The sequence below is a fragment of the Plutella xylostella genome, chromosome Z (assembly GCF_932276165.1).
Source record: "Plutella xylostella chromosome Z, ilPluXylo3.1, whole genome shotgun sequence".
NCBI lineage: Eukaryota > Metazoa > Arthropoda > Insecta > Lepidoptera > Plutellidae > Plutella > Plutella xylostella.
Genome location: NC_064012.1, coordinates 15,936,368 through 15,953,141, shown reverse-complemented (window position 1 = coordinate 15,953,141; position 16,774 = coordinate 15,936,368). Strand labels below are relative to the sequence as shown.

At 37.9% G+C, this 16,774-nt stretch overlaps 1 protein-coding gene across 1 annotated transcript in view; it reads right to left on the bottom strand.

Annotated features, from left to right (window-relative positions):
• LOC105391484 (proton-coupled amino acid transporter-like protein CG1139) overlaps nt 1-13,770 on the bottom strand; it is a 47,059-nt gene extending 33,289 nt beyond the window's left edge. Inside the window, exon 1 of the mRNA XM_011562964.3 lies at nt 13,367-13,770. Coding sequence (XP_011561266.1) covers nt 13,367-13,426 — 60 coding nt within the window. The 5' untranslated portion in view covers nt 13,427-13,770. The remainder of the gene's footprint in view (nt 1-13,366) is intronic.
• Nucleotides 13,771-16,774: the final 3,004 nt, after the last annotated feature.

Sequence of the window (16,774 nt, the reverse complement as noted above, 5' to 3'; positions counted from 1 at the left end):
TACTAAACTAACCTAAGATAATCAAGCGATAACACTGAGTACACTAATGTGTTGTGTGTGTACATTATAAAGCATTTCCGGCCATTCGGACACAGCCATTCCGATCCCCGATACTGTGAACTACTCGAGAGGTTTGTGTAAAATTTATTCAATTAAATTTGAATGATGTTATGGTAAATGGCACAGATATTGTAAACAGAAAGAGTTACGACACGTACTTTCTGCACGTGACGCTGTCCACTCCCGTCGCATGTCGACTGACAACAACACATCAACATCATCATAAAGTAGTCAGTTATTTGAGCATTCCTCCGAGCCACGTGATGTGCGGCGGGGCGTGGGGCCCCGTACGCAGTAGCGAGACCCATCACCTTGCCAGAATCCGCGACACCAAGTGATCCATCACGCATGCCAACATTTGAAACTCACGCGTTCAATTTCTTGTTTACGTAAACACAAAAATATCCACGTTTTCTTGAAGTATCGCTCTTCTCGAATGTAAAATTAAACTTAAAAACAGTGAAACATTATTACCTATTATTGCTTTAACTGAGAACTTATACATCCTTATCAATAAAAAATCAATTTTCATGAATTATGCATGCATTTTTTAGAAACAAAGAAAGAAACACGCGCTCACGCCTTGTACTTATGTACCTACTCCCTTGCGGGGTAGGCAGACGTGCATTTTTTATTTTCAATAATATTTAAGTATATATACCTAGGTACTATCCTAATCCTAATCCTAACTTCCTAACTAATATTATAAATGCGAAAGTAACTGTGTCTGTCTGTCTGTCTGTCTGTCTGTTACTCTTTCACGCCAAAACTACTGAACGGATTTGAATGAAATTTGGTATACATAATAATATGGTCTAGACCTTGAGAAAGAACATAGGCTACTTTTAATCCCGGAATTCCCACGGGAAAACTTTTTAAGGCGAAGCGAAGCTCGCGGGAACAGCTAGTAAGTAATATTTGGCGAAAGCGTTGCCATAGATTGCTTGCCATGAACCGTTTCATAGACAAAGTTATACGAAATAGCTACATGAATCGGAAAGGTCATCGATACTAGGAATGCATATCAACGTGATGGTCCATCCTAAATACATTGTTTATTGTATTTTAGATACACAAAGCCTTAAGAATAAGACATTAAATTCTCAAAGCGCTATGCTGATAGGTATTATAGGGAAAGTACAAAAACTTAAACCGAAAAATGAAGAAGAGAGATGAGAAAAATTCGGTAATTTACACTCCAGAAGTTATGACAATGCTCTCAAAGATTATTAATTGTTCATTGCTCAAGTCTTTGAGTTATTATAAACTTATAAATATTATATACTACCTCAAAAGTAAGTTTATTTTGTTACGTTTGTTACAGATGTAAAAAAAAAAGTAAATGACATCAATTTCGGGCATAATAATTAAAAAGATTAACTGTTTCATCAAAATAATACACGAAACTTGTATTTTCAGTTGATAAGCAACTTGAATAATTAAACTCACATATATACATACACGTACAGATAGCAATGTGCTGCGTCCGGAGTACCAGGCTCACAGACCCCCGCAGGAGGTGCAACTGCGGGTGGAAATGGGAAACTACATGGAAAACTCGAACTAGCCCACTAGGAATAGGGCTGGATTTCACAAGCACTGAAATGGACGCATCGTTTTCAAAATATTAGGTTGTTTGTCATTAAATCTGTACAGTTATTAATTATTAAGTAAGTAGTACTACTCAATAGTAGTGTTATAAAAACTTCATAGTGTCCAATGGAATAATTTGTAAAAATAACAATGTTTGGAAAATTCAGAAACTCCAGACGTGAGCCTTGTGACTGGTGCTTCTAGCTCCTGGAACAGAAGGAGACAGCCCCCACGGACATTATGTCTTTATCTGTACGTCCTAGCGACGTCCTACACACGGCCCGGGGGCGGCTCAAGGCGGCTGCGGTCACGTCGTATGCTAATTCAGACACATTGCTCGGTTCCTGCTATTGCCGCCGTTTAGCAGAAGGGCACCCGCGTCCCGGCGCTCCAGCGGAGGCGATCTACAGACACTTATGTGCAATATACAAAACACAAGCATTCATACTAGAGGATATCACGTCAAACGGAATATTCGCACTCGGATCAGTCAACAGAATATACCCCCAGTGAAACACTGTAGTTCACAGTCACAGGTGATGAAAAATAGATGAGCTATCTAAAGGATATTTTTACAATGCTGTATTCATAAAGTTTTCTGATTTTTGGTTAACATGGTAGGTGCTTACAGTGGCAATGGGGAAATCGACAAATTTAAGGTAGAGATTTATTATTATGCATCATTATTTATAAAAACTTTTATTTACACATGTTTATTATTTGACGTATTTTCCAATAGTACCTATAATATTTACTATTTTTAGTGATAAGTAAAAACATTTATAACAGTAGATTTATTAATTACTAAGTAAGTATGTTTACATCACAATTTGTGAATTATTGAGGTTCAAAGGTTTTTGGTTTAGAGAAGGATACTGAAAGCGCGGTGGTGGTTAAAAAGTTATGAATACATTTTGAAGTCCACATAACAGACTACTAAAGAGACGTGACGAAACAGAAAAAAACGAAGGCGTAGATCTCAATTAATAATAGCGAAATTCACGCCTCCCGAGGTCAGCGCCTCTATGTGACGAACAAAAATAGATGCCATATTCTTAAAGTTACAAGATTGATATGGGAGATAATAACTATAGATACACATGAATCACAACCCGCTAATGTGGAGGTTTTGGAGCTGTTGATTGAGCGAGCAAACACGGCTGTTGTTGTTGAACCTCGCGCGCGACGGACCGCAAGACAGTGTAGAGTTCACCTCACTGTAGCTTCTTCGTTGCAGATTTACAATTTGAAAAAAAATGTACATAACTACAGTTGATACTCAAATGCAAGAGAATAAATCTATGTGTTATATAAATAAATAAATATTTGGGGACATCTCACACACGGCCATCCGACTCCAAGCTAGGCAGAACCTGTGTTATGGGTGTCGGACAGCTGATATATCTACACAAATATATAGATAGATAGATACTAAATATAAATATCAACACCCACGACCCGAGTACAAATATCTGTCTTTAAACAAATATCTGCCCCAGCCGGGAGTCGAACCCGGGACCTTCGGTTCAGTAGTCAGGGTCACTAACCACTACGCCATTCGGTCGTCATATATTATAGTAGAGTACTTCGTTTGTAAAAAAATACGTTGATCAATCAATTTTATATTAAAAGTATGCGATGAAATAAAAGCATTTGAGTTTCAGTTTATTATTATGACTCCTATGACCAAATTGTTTAGCAACTTACGCTGAAGTCTGAACTAAGAGCATAATTTGGCGTCCGCTCAATTAACATATCGGCTGAATATTTCAAACATACTTCTTTTAGTAGTGATGGCCGTGAAAACATGTGTAACGATCACGTAACCATGATTTATTGGCTTCCATGTAGTTATTTATTAGATGTAATTGAATTGTTCAGAGGGTACGACGTCGTACTGGCCATCTAAATAGTTGCTTTTAATCTCGCAATAGTAGTACTTCGTATAACAAAAACACACTAAAAACTTTATACATAAATGTTATACAACTATGTATCTAAATATAGTACGTCAACTACTCTAGTCTCTCTCGGTAGCACTGCACTTAGTTAAATAAATTGAGAAAGGTACGTAGGTGTAGTGTAGTAACATGAGGGTGTGTCAAATGTAACAGAACAGATGGTCTCAGCTCGAAGGTCGCAGTTTACGATCACTTGCGGAGAGGGGCACTGACGGACCACTCCCTCGGGGATGCAAACCTTTAGATGAAATGGAAAAACACAAGTAAAGTACACAATTTTATTTCACTATAACTTGACGCGTGGAAAAAGGAAGACTGCTTGGTTTCATTATGTTTGTGTATGGATCACGAAAATAAACTAAATTTATTTGGATAAAAAGGTAAGTGTATGCGAGCTTTTCCCGTGTTATCGAAAAATATACAAAATAATTGAGAACCTCGCCTGTATGACCATCTTCAGCAATTAACTTTTCGTACGAGCAGGCAGAGTCTTTGCCGGGTACAAACTGTTTCAACATAGAATTGCAAATCAAATCAAATCAAATCAAATATTTTATTGCCATCGCAAAGGTGCTAATTGTAGATTACCCCTCAATAAGTATGTTTTTCAGAGTATCGAGTCCCCTAATGTCGGCATCGCGCCCTGCTCGCTAGACCCCGTGCAGTCGCCGGGCCTCAGTCAACGAGGGTCAGTGTTGTGCAACAAGTCACCACACCGGTGACCATCAGCGGTGACGTCACTGGCGCTACCCCGCCCCCCGCCCGCGCCCCCGCCGCCTGGCGCCAGCCAAGGCCGCGCTTCCACCCTCGCTCCCACCAAGTGGCTGCCAACTGCCAACCTACTTATCCAACACCCGAAACGGGAGAGTTATGAACTCATGTAATAATGTTAATACCAGATATGATGACCTAAAAGCCTAACCTATTGTACCTACATAAGTTAGTTTAGCTTAGATCGCATAGTTGAGGCAGTTTTTAAACAAAGTGCGTAGTTTGCGGGGGACGCACATCGCACAATGTATGAAGAACTGGGTCAAATATGCAAGCTAAGCAAAACTAGCAGTTTAGCCGGCGATCGACGTTGGGCTTGAATCATCATAATAATTTAGAACTTAAATTAAGTATCTCTAGCCCTGCATGTTTATACATAATAATATATTTTTAAAGATTTAAAAGCAAGCAGGTTAGTACTTATAAATTAAACATTGGGACTATTAGGAACTGAGATAAGGAAAAGGGGAATCCACTTGTTCGAAATGTTTTCATGTCGAAGAGGCAAAGAGAAGATTTTCATATGGTAGTTTAAACTGAAATCCAGATGAAATAAATTAAGTCACAGTGCGATCTATGGAGACTTCTTGAATACTGAACGGGTACTGATAGGTTCTACCTTCAGGACGACCGAAGGTTTCACTGAAAACCTGAATCATAATGTAAGTTTTAGTGCCGTTAGGTTCAGCTAGATGGCGCTAAACGTATAATTCGCACTCTACTATTACTACTATCTTGACGACTGCTGGCTGCGGTTTTATTATAATCCTATTGAACTAGCCGCAAACCAAATGATAATAATAATAATGAGTGTGAAATAGTATCCCGGCGGGCTCGTAGTGTCCACGAGGACGAGGAGTCCATTAGATTGATGTTATGTTCCGTTTCGAGCACATTTTTGCCGCTTTAGCGGGTCTTTGATTAAGGAGCCTTTTATAGCAGATTAAAACCATAATCAAAATACAGCTATAAACAATTGATAGTACAAAAAGCATTTAAATGGCGTCATCAGCCTATTACTTACCTACATTTGTTGGTGTTGAATACTCTGCTATGTTCGACTGTAAAATTTACGACTACGTTTTATGATAATTGCATGGGTCACTCACTGCCATGCTGGGTGGCAGAACCGACATTCTTTCAACTGAATCCATTCTAAACCTAAGTTCTAAACCTGTGATGAAGAGCTAATAAAATGCAAAAATAGTTAATACCTACCTAAGTATATGCATTTATCATCCGTTTTCGACACGGTTTTTTTACTACTTCAAGGCGAAAAAATATATTTTCGACAAACTCTACAATTTTTGGGTGCTGTTTTGACTTGGTTGAACACTAGCTAAAAAGGATCTGCCGTACGGTCGAGACAAGCACTCTACAGATTAAACTCTATCTCAAAGCACTAGATCACCCGCCGAAATACTATTTGTAAATCGGTATTCGCCCAAATCACTATTCGTGTATTCGTTGCATCTCTAACTACTATAAATCTTGGTTGTTTCCCTACTGAGATTTGTCCACCTTTGCGGTTGTTTTGGCTATATCTTGGTCATACCTTAATCGATTTTAGATTGGAATATGTCATTTTAAAGCTTATAAATTGATTATGTTTTTAAACTGTAGTGCCTGAAAAATTGTCTGATAAAATTCTTTTTTAATTTAGCTTTTTTGTTTTCAACTTTCGTATCATTTTCTTAATGTTTCATCTATCTTGAAGCACTGTGTCTAAACTAAGTTAAATATTGCGCAATTAATGATTATAATTAGTTTGCTAAGGTGTCACTAATGCAAAACAATCAAAAAAGTATTTAAAAAATTGATAGTTTTTGAAATATTTTACTTTTAAACATAAAATTTGGCAAAAATCAAAAAAACTTAAAACTTAAATAACTCAGAAATGGTTGACTTTCGGATAATGCATTATGGGGTTCAATCGACTGGCAATGCCTTCGTCTACAACCCATTTAAAGGAATACATCGACTTACCAATCACCCGGTATAAGTACATTCACGAGCAATGAAATAGTTCCACTTACAAAATGTCGAACTTTTTCGAGTCGAGAGTGTTTATTCTATGTTCTACTCTACTGTAAAAATATAAAATACTGACACCATTTTGTTTTTTGTAAGTTAAGCTTCGTAATCAATTATAACGTTAGGCGACGCTACGAAATCCATATCAAGCAAAAATAACCGGTATACAGCGGTAAATCATTGACATCAGATATTTTTACCTATTCAGGAAAAAACCATGAAGTATTCAGGTAACCTGGGTTGGGTAATGTAAACCTAGATAGGCATATTGTTGCATAGGTCATACTTTTCAAGTTACAGGCTACAGCGCCTACAGCTAACAGCGGCATTGGCATTCGGCGGTCGTGTATGTGTGAGTGTGACCCGCGCCGGTGTGCGTGGTGGTCGCCGGAGCGTACCCTGCGCACGCGCTGACCGCGTGATCACCACGTGCGCGTCATAGATCAACCACCGCTACTTCAGGCGCAGGCCTGCCTCTGGGAGGCAAGCGCGTGGAGCGTCGCGTCTGCGGCCGACTCTGTGCCGGAACGTGAAAGTATTGTGTCGGAGACGCGGCCGAGGAGCGTGCTCTATCGCGCCCGCAGACGCATCACTGTGACTTATTCCAATTTGGTTAAAGGTAATTATGTGGATGCGAGGCGTAGCTCACAGGCACGCACCGACGCGCCCACGGAACCCGGCATTTCAACAAGCCACTTTGCTATCGTCTAGGCATTACGAATTAAGATAAGCTTTATTTATGATAATCCAAAAAGTGAATCGACCTAAAACGAGACCTAAAAATAAAACACGGAAATAACTTTGGTACAGGTACAACCACGTTAAAAATAGATGCTAATTATAGTGAACTAGATGAAACCGGCTCGGTTCTCGCTCGGGTTGTAATTCACGAGACAATCGCTCCAGCCATGAGGCCATGAGGCGCATCATGTGAGCACGCGGACTCCACACACTCCGCTGAATGCACCCAACTACTTTACACCTACTGTCCTATCTGTAAGTAGTGCGGTCACACAACTGTAACATCTGAAAAACCGGCCATATAATCTATGCTATATACCTAAGTATTTAGATTTTAAATTCAAAGTCATGACTAATTAATTGTTTAAGAACATTTCAGTACTGAAACAGGAAAACGCACGTTTTGATAAACAAATCCTCTTTGCGAAAATTATGTTTCGTAATTAACAAATCATTATTTAGCGACAGTGATAATACTGTTGTTAACGCTAATTAAAGCCGTTACATGGGCTTACTAGCGCTGCTTACTGAAAAAAGTAACTATTTTGTTACAATCTTACTATAAAAAAAATACTTATTCAAGTTTTGCTGACCTATTTACTATATCAAATGAATACCGTAAGGTTATGCTATATTTATAATACGTTACGTACGTTATATTAAAATAAATTTAGCCTAATATATTAAAGATAACCAAGATTAACTGCTCTATCTATCGATAACTGGAACTTGAATACTATTTTGACATATGAAAAGTTTCAATCTGTCAAAATCGTTATTGAAACTCACAGTAGGTAGTAGCCAGCTCAGTTAAATACGATCGCAATGCAAGTTATGCTGTGTGACTTGTGATTGTGAGTGTAGGTAGTACGTAGTTGCATGTCGTTGTTTCAGCGTAGCCTCAACAATCCGCCCTCGCGTCGCCGGTGCGTGAGGCAACTTTAAACATTTCTGAACGACTCATAACATTACATTTGCTTGCTCTTGCTGCCCACAAAGTGCTGAGCCAACACGCGAGCCTAGAGTCTCTATCAATCTGTCTTTTATATTTCCCGACATATCAATTTATAATCTCTTCTGTCCAGGTTGAACCTGCATGTCGTCAGCGGACTGAAGCTGTGAATTAATAATGGATGACCGCCCTCTAATAGACAACATAATATAGGTATCTATTAATACACAGGTAAACTATTTTAGAGATATACGGGTTATACCGCCCGATAGGGAATGATACTGAAATGTACTGAAAAGACGTCTATCGTGACTGAACAGTCTTTTTAACAACGGTTCTCTGTAAGTTTGTGATGCATACACATAATGTCACCAGTTATTATTTGATGTATAAATAAGTATAACAACATATAATATGATAAGGTTAGACCCGGGCAGTTTGCCAGTGTCCGGCCAGTACTACCGAGAACCATAATTGTAGAGTCATGGTGTGATGTGATGTCCAAAAGTTGCAAATATTACGTTAGAACGACCGAGTATAATGACGTTTAACTCCTGCACCACTAACTTTCTCAGTAACGAGCCGTATTTATAAACATCACGACCGACGGCGTATGTTGTATACGTACGTAGCGGCTGTGGTTGTGTCGTTTCAGCTCGGAACCGCCGCAAACCGGCCCCGCGGTTCATCGCGTATTAGACGAGTGTGACACCGGCATTGTATTTAAATCACGGCTACCTTCACCGAGTCGTGCGTACGCGCAGTTTGGACGCTCCCTGCCGTATGTCGTCTCTACACACGGTTTTAGGACATTTCACTTTTCACTATAGTTTACCTTGCTTTGTCTCCTTGTTCTTTATTCAACGGAAAATTTTACAATGGTTGTGCATAGCAAACTTAGTTATAATGTTAGAAAAGCAAGGCTCCAATTTCTCCATAGTCGGTTAGAAAGAGCATAACCAGGTATTAGTGGTTGACTTTTGACACATCTGTCAAGAATTTTATATGGTGATGACGTATAATTGACTATCCATCCCTGGTCGGTTAGATAACCGACCGACTATGGAGAAATTGGGGCTTAGCTTTTTATAATATAATAATAATAGGTGTATCAAACCTATCTAATCCCACAACACAAGTAAGTACATTCAAATAATACCTAAGTCAAGTAAAAATTCATAATTTGAAAATCTTTTTTTTTGTTTTGACTTTTCTTTTAAAATAGATTAGTATATTGTATTGTAATGTAGGTAAGTATGATTTGTATAATATGCTCCCTACACTGTATTGTTCGCGTTTCGTCGATGACGCCTCGCCCGGCGTCGAGTGCACTGATAAATAGTGATAGGAACTTATTAATTTTATACTTTATCTAGGTATAATCGGAACACGAAATGAGCAATCATAGTTCACCGAAAAAGGTAGTAAAGTAGCGATAATTACAAGAAATTCGATTTAACCTATTTTTTTACCTGATGACTCCACAGATAGGTACAATTTAGTTAGATTTTTCAAGAAAAATATTAATTAAAATGTAAAAAAGCGAAATATGCTCACATATTTGCTGAGATAGGCGTGGCGTACTGCATTAGAGGTATGAAATTAAAAAACACATCAGTCAGGAACATAAACGCACATAGTGAGGTAGAAAATGTAGAGTAACAATTTTAAGTAACCGATAAAACCGATATTTTACGGTACCGAAATAATTTATAAAATTGGGACACCTAAAAATTTTTTTTTAAGTAAGTACTTATAAGTATTTTATTTTTGTTTTAGAATAAAAAGTGGGTCTGCTGTCTGCACTTATGAGGAGGACAGGGCGGCCAACAAACCGGCGGGGGCGCGCGGCTCGGCACCCGCCGCGGTCGTATATTTGCCAACATTGATTCACGCTCGGCTGGCCGCAGATTAGATAAAGCTCAGCCTTGAAGTGCCTGCACATTGGCTGAAAACGGCAGAACGCCTTTCCAAAATTAACTACTTATACTTACTTAACTTTACGCAGTTGCTTTGATGCCCCATAAACCGACCATTATCAATATCCCCGAGTATTCGGCTTTCATGAATTACTTGCTAGTCTAAATATTCTAGGAAACGGCTTACTTGAGCAAAGACTGACGAATTAACAATAAAGAAAGAAAGAAGGTTTACGGTTTATTTCTAATTCAAAAATGTGGAAAATTGATTACAAATAAAAATACATTCTTCACAAGTAGCGATCCTTTTAACTGTTTAACTTTAACCTAGTTAAATGAAGAAACTAAATATAGGTGTTAACCTAAATAGGGAGATTTTCTGCTCCACCGCACTTCCACGACTCCAACCAAACGTCATGTCACATAATTAATATTTATTTATGAAAGTCCCCCATCCGCTTTTCTAAACCGAATGGAAAGATCTAGAAGATTATAAGCTTAAACGCTTGTTAAAAGATTGGGGACGCGAACTTTTCTCAGGTAACAGCGAGACACAAAAGATGGCCTTGGCTATTCGCCTTGTTTATTCGACAGTTTTTTGCGCTCTGATTCCCCGAGTCGGTGAGCTCTTTGGTGAGGTGCCGAAAACAGCTTTTATTAAGTAGATGTAAAGAATAGACAGGTGGGTCGTTCTGCATGAATGGGGTAAGGTACACGCCGGCGGCGGTGGCGAGTTGCGGCGACGTCGAGTCGAACCCTTCCTGAATGAAGAATCGTTGGCACTGTAGTCCAAAATGGTATTCATGTATTCGGTTATTGGTGGCTGCGGGCTGAGGCGCGGGGCACGGGCGGGGCGGGCGCGGCGGCGACGCGGTGAGCGGTTCATGGAAATTTCCATTCGCGAAGCGATGGAGCTCGCTCGTCCGCCGGCGCGCCCGCCTCCTCCTCACACACACACGCACGCCCCGTGGCCGCCGCCGAGCCGCATGCGCCGCTGTCCGTATGACTTTACTGACTGGTTATTCACAACACGACATTCGACATGGTTCATTACTTTTTTATGTGAAATCTGTATGTATTACTGATTTATAGTGTCATTATTGGAGGAACCGATGAGATCGTTTTTAAGTAGGTACATGTACAAAATCTTCTCTATATGTACTTACTTAGTTACTCTACTAAACTCTACTTATTACCATACAAATGAATCCTATATTATTATTATTAACCTATAAATAATTTCAAAAGCTATAGGTAAATGCTGTATGTATCGTAATACCACTAATACCCGGTTGTAGCAACTAAGTAAGTATGAACTAGGTACAAATAAACCGTGCATATTTAAAGTGTGCAATAGGTTTCAAACAAAAGAAGATTTTCCTTAGAACACGTCGCCATCATGTTAACAATGCGAGCTCATGTGTCGGAGTCAAGTAGACAATGCAGACGACTACAGGATCTGGCCATCACGGGCTGGCACCAGACACCACATAACAAAACTATTAAAGCTGACCTCTTAATCCGAAACTAGTTAAAACACAGATCAACCGTAACCGTTAACCGTTCAGAAAACTTCACGGCCAATTTTAGACTCAACGTTTATGTAAGTATAGAATACCTAACTATATTTACAGTTACTTACAAAAAAATATACAGAGATATACTTAAAGAAGAAATATATATAAAATTTATATAAATAAACAAATACCAATATTTAAAAAAAAATACAGCAAAACAATATTACCTAAAAGTAGTATAATAATACCGAAAATACCGTTATAAAATAACAGTATTAATTTTTTTGCTATAACTGCTACTTGTTTTTTCTAGCAGTTACCTAGTAAGTGTAGAGTAGTGTCTGCAAAAATGTATGTTGGTATAAAAAATGTACATATACTTAAGTATTATTATGAATTTATTTCTATGAACTTCTTGCTTTAATTATTACTACATGATACAATTTACCTGTCTTTCTTTTCCTTTCTTTTTATAAATACATATTTCACAATATGCAAATTAATTTTTATAGAAGAAGTTTAAATAGATAACTTAAATAAATCGTTATTACTTCCAGCCTGAAGTCTCAGGAATAAGAGAAAATAAGGAAATCTTCACGAGATTAAGGGCCAGCCCTTGCCATCGGCGCACCTCATACTTAACTTACTAGTTACATTTTACCGCTGAAATAAAAACGTTGGACTACTTTTTTTTACACTCTATAGAGGCCTGTTACTTAGGAATAGGGTCATATTAGGTAAACAGGTAAACACCTAGTAAAAGTATTTAAAATATTAAATTTTAAACGTAAAAAATACATAGGTAAGTATTATTTAATTAAATAAAACACAGGTAAATGCGCAGCTTGGAAGGAATTACATTCGCTCAGCATATTAGTAGACTGTAGAATTATAAATATAACAACTATGAAAACATATAAAAATATCATATGATGTTAGAACTTTCAATTTGAAAAGAGGATAAGAATAAAAAACAAAATCTTATCAGATACCTGCTTTTAAAATTACGTAAGCTTATAAGCACATTTAAAAATGCTTACGAAAGTTACGAATAGGTATGTCAACTGTCACCGAGTCGCTAAGTTTGTGGCTCTCTAGCGTAATTATAATTAATAGTTGCAGGGAAAACATGGCCTCTTATTCGTGGCAATCATACGGAAATATTCGTGCAATGGCGGTGATTACCGTCGGATTATTTCCGCTGCGAGGCATTCCATAACTAGGTAAACGCCATCAAGTATTTTTGTATCAACATTAACTGCATTAGAACGAAAAGATTAAACCATAGTTAAAGTAACACTAGTAGAAAAATATAACAGACTGACTAGACGTTTGTTTGATGAACAAACAGATGTTTCTGTCAAATACCTTTGCATCTGTCAAATACCGCGTTATAGACCCGTTAAACCTGGTTTAAACTTTTAAGGTAAACAAAAGATTGAATACCAATTTAACTGAACCTACCTACTCAAATATTTATAATCTCGGCGCAACATTGCAGAAACATGATGTTCAAAAGAAGCCTACGTAGTGGTAAAGGCGTATGAGTGTATACGATAACATAGCACGGGGCGGCTGCCTACTTTCAAATGCAATTACCGCATGGCGTTTTTAACGTTGTAAGATGTACGCAGCTACAACATAATAATATAAGTTTATTTTTCTTTTAGTTAGTTATTATTCGTATTATGTACAAATTTAAATTTTTTAATACTGTATAAATCGTTGGAAAAGGCTTTCACATTTTTCACTCAAATTTACAATAGAGGTAGAACTAAGTAACAATTATGCGCAACTGAAAAAAGAAAATATTCTTACCTTGATCACTGCCGGCGCTAGCGGTATCGCAGCTTGGTTGTGAAGATGTTTTTTCGACATCTTGATCGCTCTTCTGGTCCACGGCGATTGTAGAAAAAAAACACTACCGTCGAAACAGATCCGAGTTAATGCAAAAGTTTCGCGTCGAAAATTGACTCGATAAATCGCTCGACTTCAGCGGTATGCGAACTTTTAGCTCGGCTAAAATACCAAATTCGACGGAAATACGCAATTCTCTATCTATTGGTATGGTTTTTACATAATTTTATATCGGTTTTCGTATATCGGTACCACTTCAAAAAGTTTTGTTTCGTGATATAAAGTTTAGTAGAGTTCTGAAAAGTTGCGACGCGCCGACCGGGCGTCATCCGTGAGCGGCGGTGAAGTCGGCAATGGTCGTGCGCCGCCGGCCGCCGAGCGCGCGGCCCGCCCCCTCCCGCGCGGAGCCCCGGCCCGCTCCTTGCTGCTGGGCTGCTGCGGCGCTCCACTCGGACATACCACTCCTTCCCCGTGGGACACACTGGAGCCGATCATGGGCATCACGGCCACTACGCTGTCATTTCTCGCGAATTATCAATTTAGAATGAGAAGACTTCAAGGTCTTTTCATAATTTGACAAGGTTAACTGACGTTAACAATAATAAATCTATTATGGCCTACTTTATAAATGACTTACCGATGTTAGTAGTTTTGACAGATTAGCGGCCTACTAAAATGATCTACTTACCAAATTATACCGGTACTATACCGGTATTTTTTATATTTTTCATTATTTTTTAAAGTATTTTACATTATCGGATTTTGAAAAATTGGTTACAAACTAAGCTGAAATGGGGTGAAACAGGGCGAATTTCCAGTCGTCGAACCGAAGTTATTTAGGTAGACCTCCTGATTCACTTCTTCTTTGGCTTAGTATACCGGGTGGCCCAAAGAGTGACGTTCAAAGGAAAAAAATTGGTTCATTAGGTCAAGGGGTAGCAAAATCACACCGTTCTTATTACAAAAAAATATGATGGTGACCTTGAGCTGATCTGATGATGGAAACGGAAGGCAGTCAAGGGAACTCCTCAACGGTATATGGCAACTACCTCGTGTTTAGGCTTGAATGATTTGTATTGACGAATAGGACTGATTGGTATCATTTGCATCTTAATTTTGATTGAAAATTATTTCAAATAAACTAAAAACAATAAAATAAAAGAATAATTTTAAAAAAATAAGAAACTGACTTCAAAAAACCACTAAAAAGTAAGAAATAATTTATGTTGTACACCAATTCTATGTGACAGTACAAAATATACCTAAGCAGGAACTGATCTTTTTTGAAGTTGGTGCCATATTTCTTCAGATTACTTTGTCACCAAAAAAGAACAGTAGGGCGATCCGGAAAAAACGCAGCACATTCTATTCGATAGTCTATTCGAAAGTGCTGTCAACCTGTCAACAACAAAATGGCGGTGTATTGCGGTGTACAGATTTGCGAAAGTTTGACAGCTATCATTCCATAGGTCATTGTCAGAATAATATCATGTACTCTGTGGTCATTCTTTTCGAAACTCATTCGAAAGGTAAAAAGTGTTCGAAAGTGCTGTCAAGTTGACAATAGTCGCACTCGAATTCGATTCTATTCGTTAGCTCGAATTTTCATGATACGGGTACAGTTCCTGCTGGTATATTTTTTACTGTCACATAGAATTGGTGTAAACCATAAATTATTTCTTACTTTTTAGTGCACAGAATTGGTGTAAACCATAAATTATTTCTTACTTATTATTATTATTAATTATTATTATTATTACTTTTTAGTGGTTTTTTGAAGTCGGTTTTTTTATTTTTATTATTTAATTTTTGTTTTAGTACTCTATTATTATACCTAATTATTATGAGTTGAGTAAGTACTCGTTTACCTACATGTACTGAATATGGATCAAGTTATCTGAAATAAATGAATTTAATTTAATACACTCGCGAGCAATGAAAAAGTTCCAGTGACATATGGAACGGCAACGATAGGTGGAACTTTTTCATTGCTCGTTCGCGAGTACCTATACTCTCCTACCTACCACTGTAGACCACAAATTGTATCGTATTTCGTGTGGAGGTAGGGAAGTACGTACCTACTTATAATATTACACGATGCTGAACGGGTATTAAACTAAACCTACATACTATAATAAACATACAGACACTAGCAAGGACTCACAAATACCTAATAGCTAATAGTAATAAATGTAGGTTTGTTTAACTTCAGCACCTACTTATGCAGCGTCGACACTTGTGCGAATGTTGGCTAATAATTATTTGGTTCACGATCGGCACTAAAACATGACGAATGGAAACCTCCGCCATAATGTTATTATTGTTATTGTTGTTATTCGGCGACTCCGGGCTGGCGTCACCGTCCGCGTCCCTCGGCCTCCGATACTGAGAAACTATAAAATGTTAGGTACCTATATTCAGCAAGGGAGGAACTACCGATTGTGATCAAGATAAACATAGCACTTGGGTTATGTTCAGTTTGACTCTAGTTTGTACATTGTAACTTTGACAACTTGTGCTAAGTTATGTTATAGGACACAGTACTATAATTTCCTTTCATTTATCAGTTATACATTATTACAATAATTATAATCCTCTTTATTTGCACCAAAAACAGAAAAAATACCGAAAAATGCTTAAAAATAAAAACAGTACAAAAAGGCGGCCTTATTGCTTATAGCAATCTCTACCAGACAACCTTTGGATGGAAGAGAGTTTAAAATAAAATTTAAAAAAAGGATTAGAGGTAGCTGTGGTGCAAGTGTTATACTTAATAAAGTATTGTAGTCTTTGCATAAGTATATCATCATCAGCTTGGAAATTCCGGCCCTGTTGAGCAGAAATGGGCGATGAAGATTCGGTAGATAGTCTGAACTGCGGCTGCGTTGCCTATAGTTGTGTAATAGTTTTTGCGGTTGATCTTAAAAGCACGAGGACGAGGGTTAATTGATCAATCAATCACGATTTATTTAGAAGAAAGTGCTATGTTTCTGCCAATCAAAATCATTAATCAGCCAACAAATTGTCCACAGCTGGACAAAGTGGACCTCTCCCATCCACGGATACCACCTTTATAGCAGACAGTAGCTAGTTTCTAACTGCCAATGCCGTACTCAGAGACATTCATAAACTTCATACTAACATTTGGGTAATTTCAATACCAATAACGATAATCTATCAAATATTTAAATGTCTCTGTATACATATACGACAATAATTTTCAAAAAAAATATAATATTACTAAAATTCTGAATTATTCGATTCGAATTAGTTAAGTAAATGAGGCGTGGATGAGGAAGGCCGAGGACCGAGTGTTGTCGCGCTCCTTGGGAGAGGCCTATGTCCAGCAGTGGATGATTATTGGCTGAT